This window comes from Chiloscyllium plagiosum, chromosome 18, assembly GCF_004010195.1.
Source record: "Chiloscyllium plagiosum isolate BGI_BamShark_2017 chromosome 18, ASM401019v2, whole genome shotgun sequence".
NCBI lineage: Eukaryota > Metazoa > Chordata > Chondrichthyes > Orectolobiformes > Hemiscylliidae > Chiloscyllium > Chiloscyllium plagiosum.
In genome coordinates, this window is record NC_057727.1 from 13606931 (window position 1) to 13629414 (window position 22484).

A 22484-nucleotide genomic window follows, 5' to 3' on the forward strand; every position below is an offset into this window, starting at 1 on the left:
ACGCCAGAAAGTAACTTCTGAAGTATAACATTTGGTGGAAAAATATCATTAGAATTTTCTCCCCCTACACCTTCAGCTGATTCGCAGTGAGCTTTTTCTAGTTTCTACAACCTCACCAATGTGACCATCTTCTCCCCAGGCTTGAGTCTCAGCAGATCATTCAACCGTGTGGCCTAGTCTGACAATTTCCTCCCTCTACACTCGTACAGACAAATTCCAGCAAGGGTCACTGGATAACATTCAAGAGCAATGGTCTGTGTGGAATTCTCTCCTCCCTGCCTCCTCCCCACCCTTCAAAATGTTTCTGATTTATGGGACACAGAGGATAATTGCTGCGTCCACACTGAGATTAGTTAAATCAGAACCAAATTGGGGATCGGATTAAATTTGTAAGCATTCTGGTGACCGTAGCTCACGTTCAACACTAAAATGGTTCACTCATCAGCTGAGCACTGCGAGATAGCTTCCTTACTCATCTCTGGACAGTATTGTTCATGGGCATGAGTTTCTGTCCCTTTCAATGTTGGCTCCTCATTCTGCATTGTGTAGCCAAATGACCATTTGCCTGCTGTCCTCAGGCATTCTGAGAGGGAATGAACAGAATATCCTCTTCTCATTCCCCATTTGGTTGTGTTCCTAACTAGATTAAAGATGCAGAAAATGCTCCGAATGTATAAAGAAGATATGATAAGTGGAGACACTAGCTGACATTTTGCATGTTTAGACCATACATCTCTTGATGAAGACATCAACATCCCAAAACATTGGCCATTCTTTTCAAATGCTACCTGACTTGCTTTATATTTACAGCGTAATAGTTTCTAAAAATCATTTTTCTGTAAGTGGGGCTTAATGGTGTGTCGTCTCCATTACTTTTGATTTGGCCATTCAAGAGTTAATCGGTTTGAAATGTTAGTGATGGGGCACTGTCCCACGTTTTATTTTGCATCAAGCCTTTACTTAAAGAATTCCAAAGGACTTCCCCACACTTCAGCCATGAGTGAGATCACCTCTTTAGCATCATTTAACAGGGCCAGGCGGGCAGTTGTGTTCTATCCTGCAAGCTTTCATTTCTGGCTAAGAATGCCCAAATTTACTTCACTCAAAGCATGTGCAAAGCCAAGTCTTCGAGTTACCTCAGTCCAAACTGTATTAAAAAACCAGGATGCCACAGCTGAAAGCTCAGTGCGTCAGTATCCATTCCTGTACACTCCTTTCAAGAATGAATGCAGAATTCAATGTGATTTTTCTTCTTGGAAAGAGAAATAAGGTGATGTATCACTTTCCTAGATTGCATTTTGGTTCAATGCATTGAGTGTAATCAGAGAGACAAAGGAATAAACAGTACTGAGGGCCAATAGTGAGGACTAAGAGGCTATCCATTTTTACACTTACTGTGCATGAATTAAGGAGATTGCTTTTGGTTTGCTTGTAATTGAATCCGCAGCCACTTATTCTTCAAGTACTTCCATTTGAACATTAGTGTTGTAAGCTGGGTGCCGAGGTTAGTTTGCTGCATTAGCTCAATTTAATTCCCTTCCCCCTCCACCATACTCTACCTCAGTCTGATACTCTGTTCCCTCTCGGCAGACGGTGAGCTCTATGCAGGCGTCTACATTGACTTCATGGGCACTGACGCTGCCATTTTTCGCACCATGGGCAAACAGACAGCCATGCGGACCGACCAGTACAATTCCCGCTGGCTGAATGGTGAGTGAGCGACACTATTGATTGTGTTCTAGAATTACACAAACAAAAAAGAGACCTCAGTGGCACAGATTGGAAGACACCCCTTTCGCAGTGCCTCTCAGCCTTGCAGTCTCAACCTTGCCACATTGCATGGGCTCTGCAGCACCCCCACAGACTGAACCCCCTTCTTGAGGGCAATTAGGGATGGGTAATATATGGCAGCCCTCGCCAGGAGCAACTGCTTCCCATGACAGAATTATAAAAAATAAAAGTCCAGGTAAGAATTGAACATTAGAAGACCATGACTAAAGTATGGTGGTAAATGTAAGGACTGAGGGATTTTGCTGGAGAAATAAATTGAAAGTAGATAGCAGGCTCTTCACCAATTTGCCGATGAAGAGGCAGTACCCCGAAAGCTAGTGCTTCCAAATAAACCTGTTGGACTATAACCTGGTATTGTGTGATTTCTAACTTTGTACACCCTAGTCCAACATCAGCACCTCCAAATCGTTACAATTTCCTTGTCATAGTTTATAAGCTAACTACAGAAAAGACTGTTCTAAAGTCAGGCCTGTGGTGAAGTTGCTGAATTAATCCTTATACGTGATCTTTAAGTTAACTGACACAGCAGTTGTATGACTGCACACAAATTGTTCGTCAGCATATGGGAGATTCACTTCACTAAATGGGGCAAGGGTTAAACACCTAAAAATATCAAATCACCTAATCAACACCTGAAAAGCCACAGCATAACAAAGCTACAGGCCAAGTGCTGGAAAATGATATTAGAAGAGGTGGAGACAAAAACAGAAACTGCGGGTTCTGAGGAAGGGTCACCCGACCTGAAACGTTAACACCTATTTCTATGCACTGATGCTGCCAGACTTGCTGAGCTTTTCCAGCAATTTCTGTTTTTGTCTCTGATTTATAGTATCAATAGTTCTTTCGGTTTTTATTTAGGAGAGGTGGATGCCTGATGATCAGCACAGATACAATGGGCCGAAGGGCTTCATTCCATGCTGTAAAAACTCAATGACTATGATTCTATATGCACATAAGTCTGTAGTTCCATCTTATTCAGCAGTCACTATGAGCTGTAACCTTTTGATTCATCAGGGGCAAGTCTTAATTAGGAACTATGCAATTCTTTTTATTTAGTATAGTGGGGATTAATCATAACCTAATTATGTGGAATTCCTGTTTCTTCAACAAAGAGAAGGTTACTACCTACACGACTGTGCAGTGTCCCTGCGTTTTGTTTGTCTCTCTGGCAGAGTATGATTCATTCATTTGTTATTTCTGTCAGTGGGATTCACCAGTTTTGTGATCCGCCCTGCAACTGTGTTGCACTCCTGCTGTTCCGCCAGGATGCAACAGTGGATGGGTTGAGGAACAACGACCGCGTGCAGGCTCCCGCCTGCAGTCTCAGCCCACGTCCCGAGCAGCATGTGGTATTGTGACGAGATGTGACAGGTAGACTGCCTCACATCTTTCACTGTGTCAGCCACAAGGAGCGGTAATGGGAGGCAGGGCAGCAAGATGAAGTAATTGAGTTCTGAGTTTCCCTTATTGAGATACTTATTAACAGAAGATTAACATCCCAGGACTGTTGAAAGGACCAAGCTGCCCCTCTCTTTGCCCTATTTTCTTGGCAAATTAACTGTTGATTGTTTGTTCTTTACTGCAACAGGCTGAAAAATGTTATTAGTCTGTTGGGAGGAAAGGAGCATTTTTTTTTCAGGCTATGGGCTGTGGTGGGCTGTTACCATTGCCACTCATCCTGCATAAGCTATGATTAGAGTGCCTTTCTTCTCAGGGAAACAGAAGGCCACCTTTCACAAGCTCTCATGTTGCATGTAGAATGTGCAAGAGTGTCACCGTTAGGACAGACAAAGAGAAGACTGCAAATGCTCGCAATTAAAAACAATTCCTGACCACGATGGCAAGCATCTGATAAAGGGAAAGTGGTTAAAACAAATCCGGAGAATCGACATTGCAAATATTGAGCACTGAACTGAAGTGCCCCAGAGCAATAGCATTTTATATAAAGGAAAATAAATGTAATTTATAGTTATTGTCATACAGAGGACAGTATATGTTAACACGGTGTTTAAAATGCATGAATATGCTTTGCTGCTTTCAGCTGTTATTGCTACTTAAGCAGCAATGTTAGCTTAATAATTTCTTCTGTCCAATCTTTGTGAAAATCCAGTTCTTGCCGTCCTGTTATAGAAAAGATATGACCAAGCTGGAGAGGGTCCAGAAATGATTTACCAAGACGTTGCTAGGAATGGAAGGTTTGAGTTATCAAAATAGGCTGGATAGGCTAGGATCTTTTTCACTGGAGCATAGGAGGTTGAGGGGTTACCTTATTGAAGTTTTTAAAATCATGAGATATTAATAAGGTGAATAGCAAGGGCCTTTTCCCTAGACTGGGGGACTTCGAGACCAGAGGCATACTTTAAGGTGAGAGGAGAAAGATTTAAAAAGGACACGAGGGGCAGCTTTTTCACACAGAGTGGCTCATGTGTGGAATGAGCATCCAGAGGGTGTGGTGGATGTAGGTACAGTTACAAAATGTAAAAGACATTCTATGACATTTGGAAAAGTACATGAATAGGAAAAGTTTGGTGGGATATTTGGCCAAGCGCAGGCAGTTGGAATTAGTTTAGTTTGGGATTATGGGTGGCATGGAATGATTGGACCGAAGGATCTGTTTCTGTGCTGTACGACGCTATGACACTATAATCTCAAAGTTGTTCCCCTTGGAAGAGTGCAGGGCTGAAATTAAATTCAAAATGATTTAGAGCCAAGAGAAGGAGGGAGAGAATGGGTGAAGTACATTTGAAGATCAGTAACTGCTGTAATGTAGAAATGAGTGAGCATGAGGAACCTTCCCATGGAATGTATTGATGGTAATATTTCCCATGAACTGTACAGCAGTACGGGAGGTTGCCCATCTTTCTAGAACAATGGAAGTGATGAACAGGTAGGGTTTAAAAATTGGCTGGCGTTCCACTCATGCAGCTTATTGCTCAGGAATTGATAAGAAAATGACCACCGGTAACTAAACTGGCAAATGTTAACCTGGAATGAAAGTAATCTAAGACATCAGGATGTGGGAGATATCAGCACAAATTGATGAAAGACAGGTTCAAGACAAATCTCATTGAACTGTTTTTCAGGCAGAGTGTGATAAATAGCTGGAATGATTTTGGACTGAGCAATGAAGGTTAAAAAGAATTTAGTATTATTTACTGTGTGTTGCAGGAGTGATATGTAGGTTTCTACACCGTGAGGTAAATGGCCAAACTGGGCCTCCCTCATCAACACTTTGTGATCTTCGTGAGACCCATGAGGTTAGTTCTAACCTAATCTGCTCTCTTAGCCGTAGTGTGTGTGGTCTCCTACTGCCCATATCGCCAGGTTTTGCATGGAAAATTGTGGGTTTTTATTCTTAACTCTAGATTGTGTCTTCCAATTAAAAAGTTTATCAAGCTTTTGAGAGTTTTAAAGAAAGCTTAATTATTCTCATACCCTTACCCTAACTTAATGCACCATTCGCACACTAAGTATCGTGCAGGCATATGCACGTACAAAGATTGGATACAGGTAGAGGGTTTTCAGATTGCAGTTAAGTCAAGCGATCTCTGGTCTCTCATATGTCAGGCCATTGGTTTCTTGAATGGATTTGATGCTTTAAGATTGAGATAAGGATTCTCCACAGGTTGTAAGGGCTCTTGTTGTTGAATATCTCATAGTTTGGTTCTCAGGTCAACTTTGAAACTGGAACAGTTTTAAGTACTTTGGCTGCTTGATGGACTAGTTTTGGAGTCTGAATCTTAGACTGGCTGATAGCTGATGGATCTGCTGAATCTTGGCATAATGAGGATATAGCACTTTAAAACAGTTTCAACCCCTGTGACTACTGCATTAACATTTTTGAGGTCTACCCAGTGCAGTTTGGATGGAGGAGTCCATTGTAATAAAGTAAGAAATTAGATAGTGCCCAATGATTTCCATCTTCTTTTTTATCTAGAATGAAACATAGAGACAGGCAATCTGAAAATTCCATCGTTTAGGTGTTGGGCCCATTCCTAAACAATGAGACTGGAGAACTACACAGATGGTCATGGATTGTCTTCACCTTTAGATCAAATTGAGTCGGCATTTATAGACAGATTCATTTGAGGCATTCAAGAAGACATTGGATGCTTCTTTGGATAGTAATGATGCACCAGGACTTGGAGCAATGGCAGGGATAGCCACAAGGTAATAGAGAAAGTACAATGGGCTGAATGACATCCTTCCACACCATCATAATTCAGTGATTGGCCAGAGACCTGATACTGTATGTATTCCAAATTCCAAAAGTCACACAATCTGTGGCAGCCATCTCAACAGCTTGTTTACATCTATTTCGTAAATTTTAGAGTGAAAGTTCACAAGATGTTAGCCGATGCTGGGTCTAGACAAGATTGGATTGAAATTTTTCCCCCAGTTTTAATTTCCACTGGTAGTTTGTCACTAGGACAGGATTTTTCTTTTGGATTCAATCATGGGATGAAGGCATCACTGGCTAGGCTAGCATTTATTACCTATCCCTAATTGGCCAAGGGCAATGAAGGGTCAGCCATATTGTTGTGGCCCTGGAGTCACGTGTAGTCCAGACCAGTCAATGATAACAGTTTTCTTTCCCTAGAGGGCATTAGGGAGCCAGATGGAGTTTTCCAACAATCAATAATGGCTTCATGGTCGTCATTAGACCCTTAATTCCAGATTTCTATTGAGTTCAAATTCCACCATCTGCCGTGGCAGGATTTGAACCCACGTCCGCAGAACATTATCTGGTTCTCTGGATTAACAGTCCAGCAACAATACCACTAGGCCATCGCCCCCCCAAATGGTTCAAATTATCCTGAGTATTTAGGTGCAGGAGCATTTACAATATGTCACAAGTTTATAAAGGTTGGCTTTGCTCTGAGGTAATAGTGCGATGCCATCCCAAGCTTTAACTGGCCATCAATGGCTGGTATTTTCTCTTCACTGTGTTCTTCAGGTCATTTTCCATTGGAAGCGATTATGATCCCCTCGCACCTTGGCTCACCCTGTTCCGTTTCAATGTAACTATGAAGCAGTGTCCAACAACTGGCCTCAGCTGGTATGGGATCCCAGCCTCCAACAGCTGTGTAAATAGCCACAGCTCTAGGGTTACTGGTGTCAGTTTAAAGCCATGCACATGTCGACATGACAGAGTTATACATCTCTAGCCATTAAATGTGAAAATATTTCAAGCATTTAAGCAGTCACTTAAGCAGCAAAAATATACCTTATCAACCAGGCTGAGCGGCACGGTGGCACAGTGGTTAGCACTGCTGCCTTACAGCGCCAGAGACCCAGGTTCAATTCCTGCCTCAGGTGACTCTCTGTGTGGAGTTTGCGCATTCTCCCCGTGTCTGCGTGGATTTCCTCCGGGTGCTCCAGTTTCCTCCCACAATCCAAAAATGTGCAGGTTAGGTGAATTGGCCATGCTAAGTTGCCCAGAGTGTTAGGTGCAGGAGTAAATGTAGGGGGGTGGGTTGCGCTTCAGCGGATTGGTGTGGACTTGCTGGGCCAAAGGGCCTGTTTCCACACTGTAAGCAATCTAATCTAATCATATCATTTATTTGGTCTCTACTTAGCTCTTGAAGAGCTATTAACATAAACTGAAGTTCCTTACTACAAGCAATAACCAAGAAGTCAATGTCCATGGAGTGGAACTACTCCTGGGACTATAGGTAATGACATTTGGAAATACATTTGTAAATACAACCTCTGATACAATGCCCGTCACAACAGAAAGTGCTTCCAGTTCTCTATACCCTCCCCCTAATTCATAAGCACAGATTGTTTAAGAAATAAAATCTTGCAAAAAAAGAATAACACCATCCTTTTCTTTGTAAGTTTGGCTTTCTTTGCTGTAGCCTTTGCCAGCTGTCACACAGTCATGCAAAAGGCAAAGTGGATCCACATGATATAAAGACACAAATAAAATTCACAAAGGAAAGGCACATTTCAACGTATTTCCCATCAAACTGGGCACTGAATTATCCTTCAGGTGGGCACTCGGAGCCCAGTGACAGAACAGCATTGCCTCTCCTCCTGTAAGACATTGTACTTGTGACTGCGTCTGTCTGCAGACGTACTGATGTGTACAAAAAAAGCATGATCGTAGCATTGTCTGTAGTAGTATTTTCCTTTGTTCACACACCAGAGGCTAATTATCTGTTCAGTTTCAACCAGATTGTCTGCAATATCTCATGATGTAGGGCAGACAGATTAATGAGGAGTGAGAGGCACTACTGTCAGGTGCATCAAGCACAGAACAATTCCTCTTGCACCCTTTACCCGCCCATTTACTGTTGGCTATCATTTCCTCTTCTCTTTCATTTTTACCTGTCTCCAGTGCTCTCTTTTTGTCTCCAGCTCTCTCACTCTCTTTGCTCTGTCTTGGCTCCACCATTCTGTTAATCTATTTTTTATCCGTTGTTTTTCTCACTATGTGTAAATCCATCCACATGTTTGCACTATTTAATTCCTCTTAAAACCAAATTTAAAAGAGCAGGTCAATTTGCTAAATAAAAGAATATGAAGGGCACCGTCAAATACAGAGGAACCCCGATTATGTAGCATTTAATTATCCGAATATTGGATTATCCGGCAAGATTGCAAGGTCCCGATACTCGGCTAAACTATGTTATCTGGCATTCGATTATCCGGAATTTGATTAATCGAACAAAATACTGTCCACCTGGATTAATCAAGGTTCCTCTATATCTTGATGCCATAACACCTAAAACAAACCAAACATAATTATTTCACCTTTATCTGCTCTCCTCAATAATGCCCTCCTCTCTTTTTTGGGTAACTGTTGGATCCATGCAAGAGATAGTCAAACTACTGATCTATGGTGGGAATTTAAGAAGTGGCTCTAGAAATAGTGGTTGTGTGGTGGCCCATCTTCCATGGTTCTTCAGTCTCTGGAACAATCCCTACAGATTGGAAAGTAGCTAATGTGACGCCACTATTCAAAAGGGAAGGTACACGGAAAATAGGGAATTATGGACCAGTGAGTCTAACATCAGTAGTGAGGAAGATGCTAGAGTCCATTATTGAGGGATTTTACAGCAGAGCACTTGGAAAACCGTGATAGTATCAGACACAGTCAGCATGGATTTACAAAGGGAAATCATGCTTGAAAAGAACCTAGTGGAATTATTTTGAGGATGTAACTAGTAGAGTTGATCAGGAGGAGTCAGTGGTGTGTTTGGACTTTCAGAGGGCTTTTGACAAAGTCCCACTTAAGAGATGTAAGAATATGTAACATTAAGGGATTGGGGGTAATGTTTTGAGATGGATAGAAAATTGGTTAGCAGACAGGAAACAAAGAGTAGGAATTTATTTTTGAATGACAGGAGATGACTAATGGGGTACCACAGGGATCAGAATTAGGACCTCAGCTATTCACAATAAATGTTAAAAGCTTAGATGAGGGAATTAAATATGATATCTAAAAGATTGTAGATGACAGAAAGTTAGGTTGAAGGGTGAGCTGGAAGGAGGATGCAAAGATGTTGCAATACGATTTGTATAGGTGAATGAGTAGACTTATGCAAGGCAAATGCAGTATAATTTGGGAAAATGTGAGGTTATCCACTTTGGTAGCAAAAATAGAAAGGCAGATTATTATTTGAATGGATGTAAATTGAGAGCGGAGTATCCTCAACAAGGTGTCCTCATGCACCAGTCGCAGACAATAAGTGTGTAGTTCTAGCAGGCAGTTAGGAAGGTAAACTGTGTATTGGCCTTCATATCGAGAGAATGTGAGTATAGGTTACAAGGATGTCTTGCTGTAGTTCTACAGACCATTGGTGGGACCACACCTGGAATATTGTGTGCAGTTTTGGTCTCCTTATCTGAGGAAGGATGTTCTGGCTATGGAGGGAGTGCAGCGAAGACTTTATTAAATTGATTCCTGGGATGGTAGGACAATGTATAAGGAGATGTTGAGTCAGTTAGGATTGTATGCACTGGAGTTTAGAAGAACAAGGGGGAATCTCATAGAAACTTATAAAATTCTAACAGGACTTGACAGGTTAGATGTAGGAAAGATGTTCCTGATAATGGCAGAGTCCAGAACCAAGGGTCATAGTTTGATGATAAAGGGGTAAACCTTTTAGGTCTGAGATGAAGAGAAATGTCTTCCCCCAGAGAGTAGTGAGCCTGTGGAACTCATTCCCTCAGAAAGTGGTGGAGGCCAAAACATGGTGTTTTCAAGAAAGAGTATATATCTCTCCTGTGGCTAAAGAAAGCATGGGTTACTAGGGTGGGTAGGTTGGGAGTATTGAGCTTGATGATTATATTGAATGGTGGAATGGGCTTTAGGGATCGAATGACCTATCTATATTTGCCTCCTGCTGTGTCCATTCTTATGTTACCCCATGAAACCTATGAAACTGGATTTGGATATTGTGGTATTAAAGGATCCCATTTTTATTACAACTGACTATAATGAAGAAACCTTACATTTTACTTAAGTGTTTGGATTAATGTTAAGCTATTAGGTTACAACAAGGGAGCATGCTTCTAGTAGACTGTCATGCTCCAAGTGATCTGAGATAAAATGGAGTATGAGATCTTTATACCCTCAAGTCGCATGTTATAATGCAGTGATGATATGATAAGCGGGTCACAGATGCTGGCAGAACTGCTGAGTTTCTCCAGCATTCCCTGTATTTGTTTCAGATTTCCAGCATCTGCAGAATGTTGCTTTTATATGAGTTTGGACATGAGTTCAAATCCCTCAGCAGCTGGATTAAACAGCCAGTATCATCAAGAGTAGCATGACTACCAGTTAGCCATAAAAACCCCCTCAGATTCACTCACACCCTTTAGGGAGGAGATTCTGCTATTCTTACTCAGTCTGACTCTAGATCTAGCAGTTTCCTCTTAGCTGCCATCTCAAATGGCCGAGCAAGTCATTCAGTCGTATTGAAGCGCATCATTCACCAACGTTGTTCTCCTGGACAGTTTAGGATGGATAATAAATGTTCGCATTGTAATCAAGGTCCACATCATGTTAATGAATAAAACAATAGTGTAACTCCTCAGTGCATTTCCCTCAACCCAGGATGCTGAGATAAATAGCCATGCGCCATCATGTGTCCATTCTGAGACCATCATAAGTCACCATGGATAGGGGCCCACCTGGAACCTTGCAGATTGATATCCACTGACTAAATAAACTTGGGGAATGATGAGGGAAGTGTGGATTTCCTTTGTTGAGGCCCGATTGTTCCCCATACATAAGCAGGCAAGTAGGAGGGCACAGGAAACAAGTGAGGTGGATCCTGGAGAATCGCATCTGCTCCGCCTATCTCTATATTAGACAAATAATCTTTCAGTGTTGATATCCCCAGAAGGATCATTGATTGTGTTACGTAGATATCATATTTTCCCAAGCAGAACTGGCTCTCACTGTTGTCTGTTAGTGCAGCTCAATTTTGCACTGGGCTATGTGGAGGAAGACGTCTCAAACATGAAGACTAATTGCATAAGCCTTCATATTGCCTGGATGGCTCTAATTGTGCTTTCACCAGAATGGCACCCCAACAAAAGAATGAGAGGATTAGCGATTTTGAGAATGAGAGGATGTTTATTTAAAGTGATGTGCAAAAGAAGCAAGGGTGATGTGAGAAAGTCTTTCTCACAGAGTGAATAGTCAGAGTATGGAACCCACGGCCTGGACATGAGGTGGAGACAGTTTCAACTGAGGTATTCAAGAGGATTAGATTACATTACAGCGTGGAAACAGGCCCTTCGGCCCAACAAGTTCATACCGACCCGCCGAAGCACAACCCACCCATACCCCTACATTTACCCCTTACCTAACACTATGGGCAATTTAGCATGGCCAATTCACCTGACCTGCACATCTTTGGACTGTGAGAGGAAACCACTGTGCCACTGTGCCGCCCACGGATATTGGAGGATTATTTGGATCAAAGTGGCATACAGGTGTATGGGAAAAAGACAGGAGATTGGCACGTGGTAATGGAATGAGCTGCCAGAGGAAGTGGAGGAGGCTGGTACAATTATAACATTTAGATTGCATTTGGGTTGGTATATGAATGGGAAGGGTTTTGAGGGATGTGGGCTAAATGCTGGCAAATGGGACTAGATTTATATTGGATACCTGGTCAGCATGGATGAGGTAGACCTAAGGGTCTCTTTCTGTGATGAATATTTCATTGACTCTTTGACTCGAATAGAGCGGATACAGGCACGATAGGCCAAAGAGCCTTCTTCTACACAGTTACAATTCTGTGATTCTCAGAACCTAATCTCCTGCACCCTGTCCACAATATTAACTGCTCACATTCCAGAGTTATGCTTCACAAATGCCCACAGCACAAATCAAATTGTAAGCCCAAATCTCTTGTTAGAGCATTCACCTCAGGACAGCATGCAATACATTAGAATTAGAATGTCGTGTATTCAGGCAGGGAGGAGGGAGGGAACAAAAAAGAAGGAATTTCTTAAATAGGCCTTCTCCCTCCTGGGGAGGTTAGGCTACCAGTATTACTGAATATTCCAACCATTTTTAAAGCTGCATGGCTCCATGAGATTCAGGACCCGTGTGTATAATAACTTTGGTCAAATTCTGAATTAACAGGCAGGAACTGACTGTCTGCAGTAACTCATGTTTAGTCAGTGCCATTAATGGGTCCAAATAGCAGCACGCATGCTTGCTTCCAGTACAACCCAATCTGTCACAGTTCCAATGGGCCTTTATCTTTCAGTCTCATTAAACAGGAGCACTGAGATTAACTGCTTAGTATAGGGAAAATAAGAGCTTTTAACTCTTAAAAGTGGATTGTGTTTCTTGCATTTCCCTTCTATTCATGTCACGCTGGATGGGGAGCAGGACTTACAACAGGTCTGCCTTTCCAACAGCTCCTTCCTGGTCCAGTGGCTCAATGGTTAGCACTGCTGTCTCATAGCACCAGGGGCCTGGAGTTCATTCCACTCTTGGGTGACTATCTTGGTGGAGTTTGCACATTCTCCCTGTGTTTGTGTAAGTTAAGTGCTCTGATTACCTCCCACAGTCCAAAGATGTGCAGGTGAGGTGGATTAGCCAGGAGGAAATTCAAGACTGAGGGATGGGGTGGGATGATCTTTAGAAGGTTGGTGTGGACTTGATGGGCTTAATGGCCTATTTCCAAAAGTGGAGGGATTTTATGATGTCCTGGAATCCTTTCTTTATGGTGACTGTTGTTTGACCTGAGTCTCCCCACATTGGAACTGAAACAGCAGTCAGTGGTGCTCTGAGGTCGCTGTCATATTGTTAAGCCAATAGGCACAGCCTATAATGCAAGAGCTTGTGTCTTGCCAATTTGTGAGAGAGACTGATGCTTACTGACAGCTCTGTTCTAATCACTCTGATCTCACCTGGAGTTTCAAAACTGGCTTTTCCAGTTTTTTCACTTCTAGAGAAACATAGAAACTTACAACATTGTATGAAGAGCAATTCAGCCCATCAATGCTTGTGGCATTTCTATCCCAGCATCATGCCTTTCATAAGTTGTACTGGTTATTGCATTCAGATGACATCTCATTCTTTGCACTCAGGAGGTGGATGCATCCGTTTTACAGTAGTCGGTTCGATTTTGCGGTTTCTGCAATTTACAAAGGGCACAATATATGTACAGGTTGATGTATACACCACCTGACTGAACTCCAAAGTAGAGAGTATAGGGTGAAACAAACAGAAAGATGTAGGGGTCAAAGCAGAGAGCAAAAGTTAATCAGTTACCAGGCTGATACTGGAGCAATTGAACTCAATTTGACCAAGACTTTTATTCCCTTTATATCAGTGTTACACCATTTCCAATTATTTAAAAAATTCTTTTTGGTCTGGCTCCATTTAGAGCTTGGTGGCGTGTAACAGCAAGTTAATAATACATCCGAATGCCTCTGTATTCTAACTAGGTCACATAATGGTACTGCGAGAAAACTAGGCATATACTGTATTCAAAGTTTGGGAGAAAATTTGTAGCTCGGGTGCTCGTTGTTGTGGTTCTGTTCGCCGAGCTGGGAATTTGTGTTGCAGATGTTTCGGCCCCTGTCTAGGTGACATCCTCAGTGCTTGGGAGCCTCCTGTGAAGCGCTTCTGTGATGTTTCCTCCAGCATTTATAGTGATTTGTATCTGCCGCTTCCGGTTGTACCCGAGCTACAAATCTTCTCCCAAACTTTGAACACCTACGGGCGAGAGAGGCTAAGACAAGCCAGGAAATGGGAATCCTGTGCCAACCGCCTAAGCGCCACATATGAACAACTCCGGTTCCTGCAAACAGCTGGAACCGACAACCGGAAGCGGCAGATACAAATCACTATAAATGCCGGAAGAAACATCACAGAAGCGCTTCACAGGAGGCTCCCAAGCACTGAGGATGTCACCTAGACGAAACGTCTGCAACACAAATTCCCAGCTCAGCAAAGAGAACCACAATATACTGTATTATTGTTGTATCCTTTATGGGTTTTGGATATGCTAAAGCCCTTGACCAGGCAATGAAGCCATTACTGAAGCCTTGTCATTACAGGAACACAGTGCGCAGCAGTCAGTCTGTGATAGTCAGGTCCCTCAAGCAACAATGTGATAATGAGTAGATGCACCTGTAACCCGGCACCGCAGACAGTGTGGCATTCCACTGGATTGTCAGTCCAGCTTTTGTGTTTGAGATTCTGGAGTAGGCAATCAATTGGTTTGGAAATGAGTATTGCTACCCTGACCTTCAACATCTGGGCTTTGGCTTGTGTGTCACTGTGGAAGTGAAATACGTTGTGAAATGCATATGGTCCGCACTGACCTAACTGGTAACCCTCTCACCTCAGAGTTAAAATGTACCCAGTTCAAATCCCACTCCAGAGGCTGAGACCAAGAATCACAGCTGACTCTCCAGTTTAGCACTGAGAGAGTGCTGCACAGTCATAGTCTGAATTCAGTCGATAAATTCAGACCTCACTTCTTGGGTGGGTTTGAAAGATACCAGATCCCATAGACATTCAATAGTGTAACCATCACTGAAACCCCATTATTAACATCCAAGGGGTTACCATTGACCGGACACTCAACTAGACTTGCCATATAAACACAGTGGCTACAAGAACAGATCAGAGGTTGTGAATTCACCTCCTGACTCGCCAAAACCTGTTTAACATCTTCAAGGCACAAGTCAGGAGTGCTTTGGAATACTCCCCACTTGCCTGGATGGGTGCAGCTCCAACAGCACTCAAGAAGCTTGACACCATCCAGGACAAAGCAGCCCGCTTGATTGGCACCATGTCCACAAGCATCCACTCCCTCCACCACCAACACTCAGTAGCAGCAGTGTGTACTATCTAAGAAGATTGACTGCAGAAATTTACCAAAGATCCTCAGACAGCACCTTCCAAACCCACAACCACTTCCATCTAGAAGAGCAAGGGCAGCAGATACATGAGAACACCATCTACAAATTCCCCTCCAAGTCCTTCACTATTCTGCCTTGGAAATATATGGCCGTTCCTTCACCATTGGGTCAAAATCCCGCAACTCCCTCCCTATCAACAATCGGGGTTAACCTACAGCATGTAGATTGCAGTGATTCAAGAAGGCAACTCACCCCCATCTTCTAGAGGGAAACTAATGAAAGGCTGTACAAAATGCTGGACAGCCATCGATGCCTAGGTCCCAGAAGTGAATAAATAAAAGCTATTACTTCAAAGAACAGTGGGGAAGAGATTGCCAGTGTGGTGGTCAATACTTATCCAGCAATTTATATCATGAAGGAACATATAATCTGTGGGAGTTAGCTGAGTGTGAATTGGCTGCCATGTTTCCTATATTGGAATAGTGACTGTATTTCACTGGTACTGGATGGGTAAGGACATAGATTTAAAGTGATGTGCAAATGAAGCAAGGGTGATGTGAGAAAAAAGCTTTTTCACTCAATGAGTAGTTCAGGTAGAGCTCACACTGCCTGGAAATGAGGTGCAGGCAGCTTCAATTGAATTCAAGAGGACGTTGGATGGGTATTTGAATAAAAACTGTATGCAGGGACATGGGGACTGGAACTGGCAAAGTCCAGACATGAAGGCCTAAATGGCCTCCTTCTGTACTTTAACAAATCTGTGATTTCCCCCATGGAGTGTTTTGAGAAATCTGATGCTTGCAAAGAGTGCTATATAAATGTAAGCCTTTCATTGAACCATCATTCACTGTGCATCTATTTTCGATTTGGTTTCAGACCCAGCGTTTGTCCACGCTCAGTTAATCCCAGACAGCGGTGAACGTAACGATGATAAGCTTTACTTCTTTTTCCGGGAGAAATCAAGCGACAGTGGAAGTTCAGCTATTCACTCGAGGATAGGACGGATCTGCCTGGTATGTCAGTTTTCACTCAGTGGCTATGGGGTTGGAGATTCTGCAACATTCTCCCCATCCGCTGGAATAGCAGCTCCCATATCAAATATTCCGACATAAAAAATCAAAACCTACTGACATATAAACTATAAAAGCGAACAATGATGAAAAGAAAATTTGAATCATTCTTCCCTTAAAAACACAAAATCCTATTTCTAAATCCATCTTATTTGTTCTTTTATAAATCTTCTGAGACAGCTAATAAAAATATCTGACTGTAACAGGAAAGAAAATAAAGTACTTAAATTTATTTAGACCCCCCTCCCCTTTCCCTCCAGGACATCCCAAAGCACTTCACAATCATCGAGTTACTTTTCAAAACACTGGCACATGTTTATTGATGGTATTGTGTGCAAATATAGCCCAGAGGTTATGCACCAGGTCCTACAATGTGTTATACAACCATGGAAAGTCACATGACACCAGCTTATAGTCCAACAGATTTATTTGAAATCTCAAACTTTCAGATGCTGCTCCTTCCTAAGGTGAAGAAGGAGCAGCGCTCCAAAAGCTTGTGATTTCAAATAAACCTGTTGGACTATGACCTGGTATCGTGTGACTTCTAACCTTATCCGCCCCAGTCCCACACTGGCATCTCCACATCATTATCCAAGCACATAATCTGTATTGACAGGTACATATTAGCCAGTACACCAGGAAGGACTCCCCTGGCCTTGTTTGAAGAGAGGCATTGGGACCTGTTGGATCAATCCTGAAAAGGTCAATGAAGTTTTGGTTGAACGCAGGGCTTCCCAAACATGGAAACTCAAGCTGAAATGAGTAAACAATGGCTGCTGTGACATCCAGTTGAGGTCTTCAGATGCACCGCCCCTTTAACAAACCTCTGCTCTCAATGGTCCTCCCCTCCCTCCCACTCTCAAAAGGATCCTTCCACCCTGACTAATGCTGCCACAGATCCTACTGAGGAGTCACAGTACAGAACAGAAAGAATTGAGGAAACATTACTTTAATAATTCATCTGAAAATTACTGGCTTCCTGACTTTTACCCAGGCCATAATAACAGATAATGTTAGCTACCATGTTACTGAAATCATGACAGGATATGTTGATGTCCAGCGATTGATACTGTACCTACGTTTGTATTCACCTGATGGATTAAGATAAAGCCTTGGGCTATCAGTGTCCTTTTTTAATTGGCTCGCACATTGGCATTCAGGATCCAACAATTTGGCCTTTCTTTTGAAATACCGCGACATTCTTTCTGCCTTGTTATGCAGAGGTTTCCCACTGACGGGATAATGGACAAAATTAAAAATCACACAGCGCCAGGTTATAGTCCAACAGGTTTATTTGGAAGTACAAGCTCTCAGAGCACTGCTCCTTCATCAGGTAGCGAGTGGGGCAGGATCATAGGACACAGAATTTATAGTAAAATATCAAAGTGGGCAGCAGAGCAACTTGAAACACTTTCAAATTTTGTACAGACAGGAGTGTTGGAAGTCTCCACTTCAGAGGAACAACCACTGTAAATGCTGTAACAAAAGATTAGGAAAACCAATGGTATTATTATTTTTTGCAAGGGGAATAGTGTTGGAAAGTCTGGTTTGCTGGGAAAGGGAGGGAAGATTTGCTGCAGCGTGTAGTGTGTTGGTGAGTCCAATCTGGAGCATTGTGTACAGTTTTGGGAATGATAACTTGAAAAAAATGCAATAGCGTCAGAAGCAGTTCAGTGAAAGTGCACTTGACTGATTCCTGATGTGAAGAGGTTATCTAATGAGGAAAGGTTGGGCCTGTATCCACTGGAGTTGAAAGAATGAGAGGTAAATGCAATGAGACACAGAAGATCCTGAGAGAACTTGGCAGAATCAAGTTAAGACAGCAATGAGGAGGATTGTTTTTCTCTGCGAACTGTAAGTCTGTGGAATTCTCTTCCCCAGTGGAGGCTGGGTCATTGAATGTTTTTACAGTTGAGTTAGATTTAATCTTGATTGTCAAGGGAGTCAAAGAGTATGGTTGGAGGGGGGAGTAGATAAGAAAATGGAATTAAGGTCACAGTCAGATCAGCCATGATCTTGTTGAATGGTGGTACAGGTTTGAGAGGTCTAATGGCCTACTTCTGCTTGTTCTTCTCATGGTTGTATAAAACAATGTCAATGCTGTTTAAATTTAGCGCAGGGTCAGCAGCTGTAGTTTTCTTTCTAATGGAGGTTGCTGAAGTGTTACAAGTTGTCACAACCCTGACTATTCAATATTGTGTGGCACAATATTGTGTGACATAATCTATCCCTCATTATTGGAGGGATAGATTATGTCAATAAGTGGAGCTGTGCGCGGTGTTTGACTAATAAATTGAAGCATGTTTGATATTGAAGGAATCCCTGATGTGCCAGCAAGAGGCCTGATGTATGATCAGGGTCATATGTTTAGGAGGGACAGGCATCTTTCAATTGGTGGGTTCTAAAATGAAATCTTCTCACTTCATGTCTGGGTCTGTTGCAGATTAATTAATAGAGATTGCGGTTCATAGCTCCTTGAAAGTGGAGTCGCAGGTAGATAGGATAGTGAAGAAGGCATTTGGTATGCTTTCCTTTATTGGTCAGAGTACTGAGTACAGGAGTTGGGAGGTCATGTTGCGGCTGCACAGGACATTGATTATGCCACTGTTGGAATATTGCGTGCAATTCTTGGCTTCCCTCCTATCGGTAAGATGTTGCAAAACTTGAAAGGGTTCAGGAAAGATTTACAAGGATGTTGCCAGGATTGGAGGATCTGAGTTACAGGGAGAAGCTGAACAGGCTGGAGCTGTTTTCCCTGGAGTGTCGGAGGCTGAGGGGTGACCTGATAGAGGTTTACAAAATTATGAGGGGCATGGATAGGATAACTAGACAAAGTCTTTTCCCTGGGGTCGGGGAGTCCAGAACAAGAGGGCATAGGTTTAGGGTGAGGGAGGTAAGATATAAAAGAGACCTGAGGGGTGACTTTTTTACACAGAGGGTGATACGTGTATGGAATGAGCTGCCAGAGGAAGTGGTGGAGGCGGGTACAATTGCAAGATTTAAGAGGCATTTAGATGAGTATATGAATAGGAAGGGTTTGGAGGGATACGGGCCGGTTGTTGGCAGGTGGGACTAGATTGGGTTGGGATATCTGGTCAGCATGGACGGGTTGGACCAAAGGTTCTGTTTCTATGCTGTCCGTCTCTATGACTCTATGACTGCCAAAACTAAGCAACAATCTTATTCACATCGCAATACGCAACTACCAGGATGGTAGGTGGAGTTGTCCTTCTTTTGGTCAATTCCTATATGACTATTTCTTTTACAGAATGATGACGGTGGCCACTGTTGCCTTGTCAATAAATGGAGCACCTTCCTGAAAGCTCGCCTCATCTGCTCAGTGCCAGGTCCTGATGGAATTGAGACACACTTTGATGAGCTCCGTAAGTAATCCCAATTACCAGTCTTAGATTAGGGGATTTTGTAATGCATCTTCCTACGTTAAGGTCCCTATACAAATGTAAGCTGTTGTTGCTACTTTGATTCTATACTTCCATTTAATTCTGGCTTATTTTGTTGGGCCTGTTGGGAGTATTGGGGATCTGTCATGGTGCATTAAATTAGAATTTATAAACCAACCTCCCCACAGCTCCCTCACCTTAAAAACCTGATAGTTTTGGAGAAGGGGGCTATGATATTAATGTTTGCTCATTATAGAGTAACATGACAGAATGATGTACTGCACAATAAATACTCTGCTTCTTCATATTTTCTTTGTCATGGACATAAGCAAAAGCAGAGGAACCTGGGTGTGGATATGCATTAGGCATTGATCAGGTTGACAGCGAGATTAATAAATCATGCAGTATCCTCGGCTTTATTAATAGGGGAGCAGACTACAGGGCAAAGTTATGTTGAACTTGCATTAGACACACGTTTGGCCTCAGCTGGAGTATTGCAGTTCTGGGCACCATCCTTCAAGAAGGATGTGAAGCCATTGGAGACAGCGCAAAAGATTTATGAGAATGGATGCAGGGATGAGGAACGTCAGCTACAAAGATAGATTGGAGATATTGGACTTTGTTTCCTTGGAGAGATGTCTGCAAGAGATTTGATAGATGGATTGAAACTCTGGAGGGGCCTGGATCAAGTCAGTAGATAGAAACTATTCCAACTCATGAAAAGGATTGGGATGACACAGTGCAGATTTAAATTAATTGGCAAAAAATGGAAAGACATTTTCACGCAATGGGAGGTTAAGGTTGGGATTGCACTGCCTGAGAGCAGGGTGGAGGCAGACTCAATTGAGGCATTCAAGGGGAGTCCAGATGTTATCTAGAAAGGGAGGAGTACAGGGGTCATGGGAGAAAAAGGCAGAAGAATTTTGCCACCGGGGTGGCACAGTAGCTCAGTGGTTAGCACTGCTGCCTCATCGCACCAGGAACCTGGGTTTTATTCCCACCTCAAGTGACTGTCTGTATGGACATTCCCCCTGTTTCTGCATGGATTTCTTCCGGGTGCTCCAGTTTCATCCCACAATCCAAAGATGTGCAGGTCAGGTGAATTGGCCATGCTCAATTGCCCATAGTGTCAGGTGCATTAGTCAGAGGTAAATGTAGAGGGATGGGTTACTCTTCAGAGGGTCGGTGTGGACTTGTTGGGCCCAGTGGCCTATTTCCACACTGTAGGGAATCTAATCTTATCCCAAATTGCTCAGTCAGTGAACCAGCATAGATATGATGGATCGAACAGCCTCCTACTGCACGATAACAATTCTGTGATATTGGGTTGCAATATCTTGCAAGAGTTAGGAGAAGGAATTGGTTGAGGTGTCTCCTGTATGGCAAAATCATAAACACTTTCTCTATAAACAGACTTCCAATTGTTCTGCAGAAGGAACACAGTGCTTCCCACATTAGGCTTTTAATCACAAACCAACTATCAAAGGGAAGTGGGTTCGTATTCCAATGGTGAGAGAGGAAATCAGAATATCCAAGTATTCTGAATTTAGTGCTGCCCTGATGGACTTTAACTCGAGAAATTGACTTGGAATAACCTATTGCCCTGGGAGAATTCCTCTAAATTTCTCTGCTTACTGAGCACAGCCTGGTCTGCTGCCCGAGGACTCAAAAACTTAGTCCAAAAACATCCCAGAGGCAGTGGAAATGTTAGCAGATCTGATTAAAACGAAAAAAGACGACTTGCCTTCCCCAGAACAGAGCAGCATTTGCAGAGGCTCCACTGGGAGAATGCTGTGTAATGTGAGGAGATCTAAAAAAAAGAGGAAGGAAGAGGATGTAAAATACCTCACAGAAAATCCTTGCTGAGATTATTCCATCTGTACAAAATCTGGAACTCATTACCCCAGCAAATCAGAGAGACAGAGCCACCTCCGGCAATTCTGTGGAATGTATGTGTACCATGGCGTGGTAAGCACTCTGATCAAAGTTTGTGAGAAGATTTGTAGCTCGGGTGCTCGTTGCTGTGATTCTGTTCACCGAGCTGGGAATTTGTGTTGCAGACGTTTCGTCCCCTGTCTAGGTGACATCCTCAGTGCTTGGGAGCCTCCTGTGAAGCGCTTCTGTGAGGTTTCCTCCAGCATTTATAGTTGTCAGTTGTCACTTCCAGCTGTCCGTTGCAGTAGTCGGTATATTGGGTCCATGTCGATGTGCTTATTGATTGAATCTGTGGATGAGAGCCATGCCTCTAGGAATTCCCTGGCTGTTCTCTGTTTGGCTTGTTTGTTGTCCCAGTCGAACTCATGTTGCTTGTCATCTGCGTGTGTGGCTACTAAGGATAGCTGGTCATGTCGTTTCGTGGCTAGTTGGTGTTCATGGATGCGGATCATTAGCTGTCTTACTGTTTGTCCTATGTAGTGTTTTGTGCCTATACAATGTATTTGCCAAAAACGGATACCCGCGCAATTTCATCACCAGATGCCTAAGGGAAAGACAATGGAATGAGGACATGCCACAACCCAAAGGACTAGCCACACTACCATACATCAAGAGCATTTCCGAACTGACAGCCAGACTACTGCGACTACTAGGACTCATAACAGCACACAAACCAACAGCCCACTCTCAGACAACAACTCATCAGAACGAAGGACCCGATACCCAGCATGAGCAAAACCAATGTAGTGTACAAAATGCCATGCAAGGACTACACAAAACACTACATAGAACAAACAGGAAGACAGCTAACGATCCGCATCCATGAACACCAACTAGCCACGAAATGACACGACCAGCTATCCTTAGTAGCCACACACGCAGATGACAAGCAACATGAATTCGACTGGGACAACACTACCATTATAGGGCAAGC

At 42.9% G+C, this 22484-nt stretch overlaps 1 protein-coding gene across 6 annotated transcripts in view; it reads left to right on the forward strand.

Annotated features, from left to right (window-relative positions):
• sema3fb (sema domain, immunoglobulin domain (Ig), short basic domain, secreted, (semaphorin) 3Fb) overlaps positions 1-22484 on the forward strand; it is a 258663-nt gene that overhangs the window by 190225 nt on the left and 45954 nt on the right. For all 6 annotated transcript variants that reach the window (XM_043707713.1, XM_043707714.1, XM_043707715.1 and 3 more), the window contains 3 exons: positions 1591-1710; positions 16021-16157; positions 19483-19597. In XM_043707713.1, the coding sequence (XP_043563648.1) occupies positions 1591-1710; positions 16021-16157; positions 19483-19597 (372 nt within the window). The remainder of the gene's footprint in view (positions 1-1590; positions 1711-16020; positions 16158-19482; positions 19598-22484) is intronic.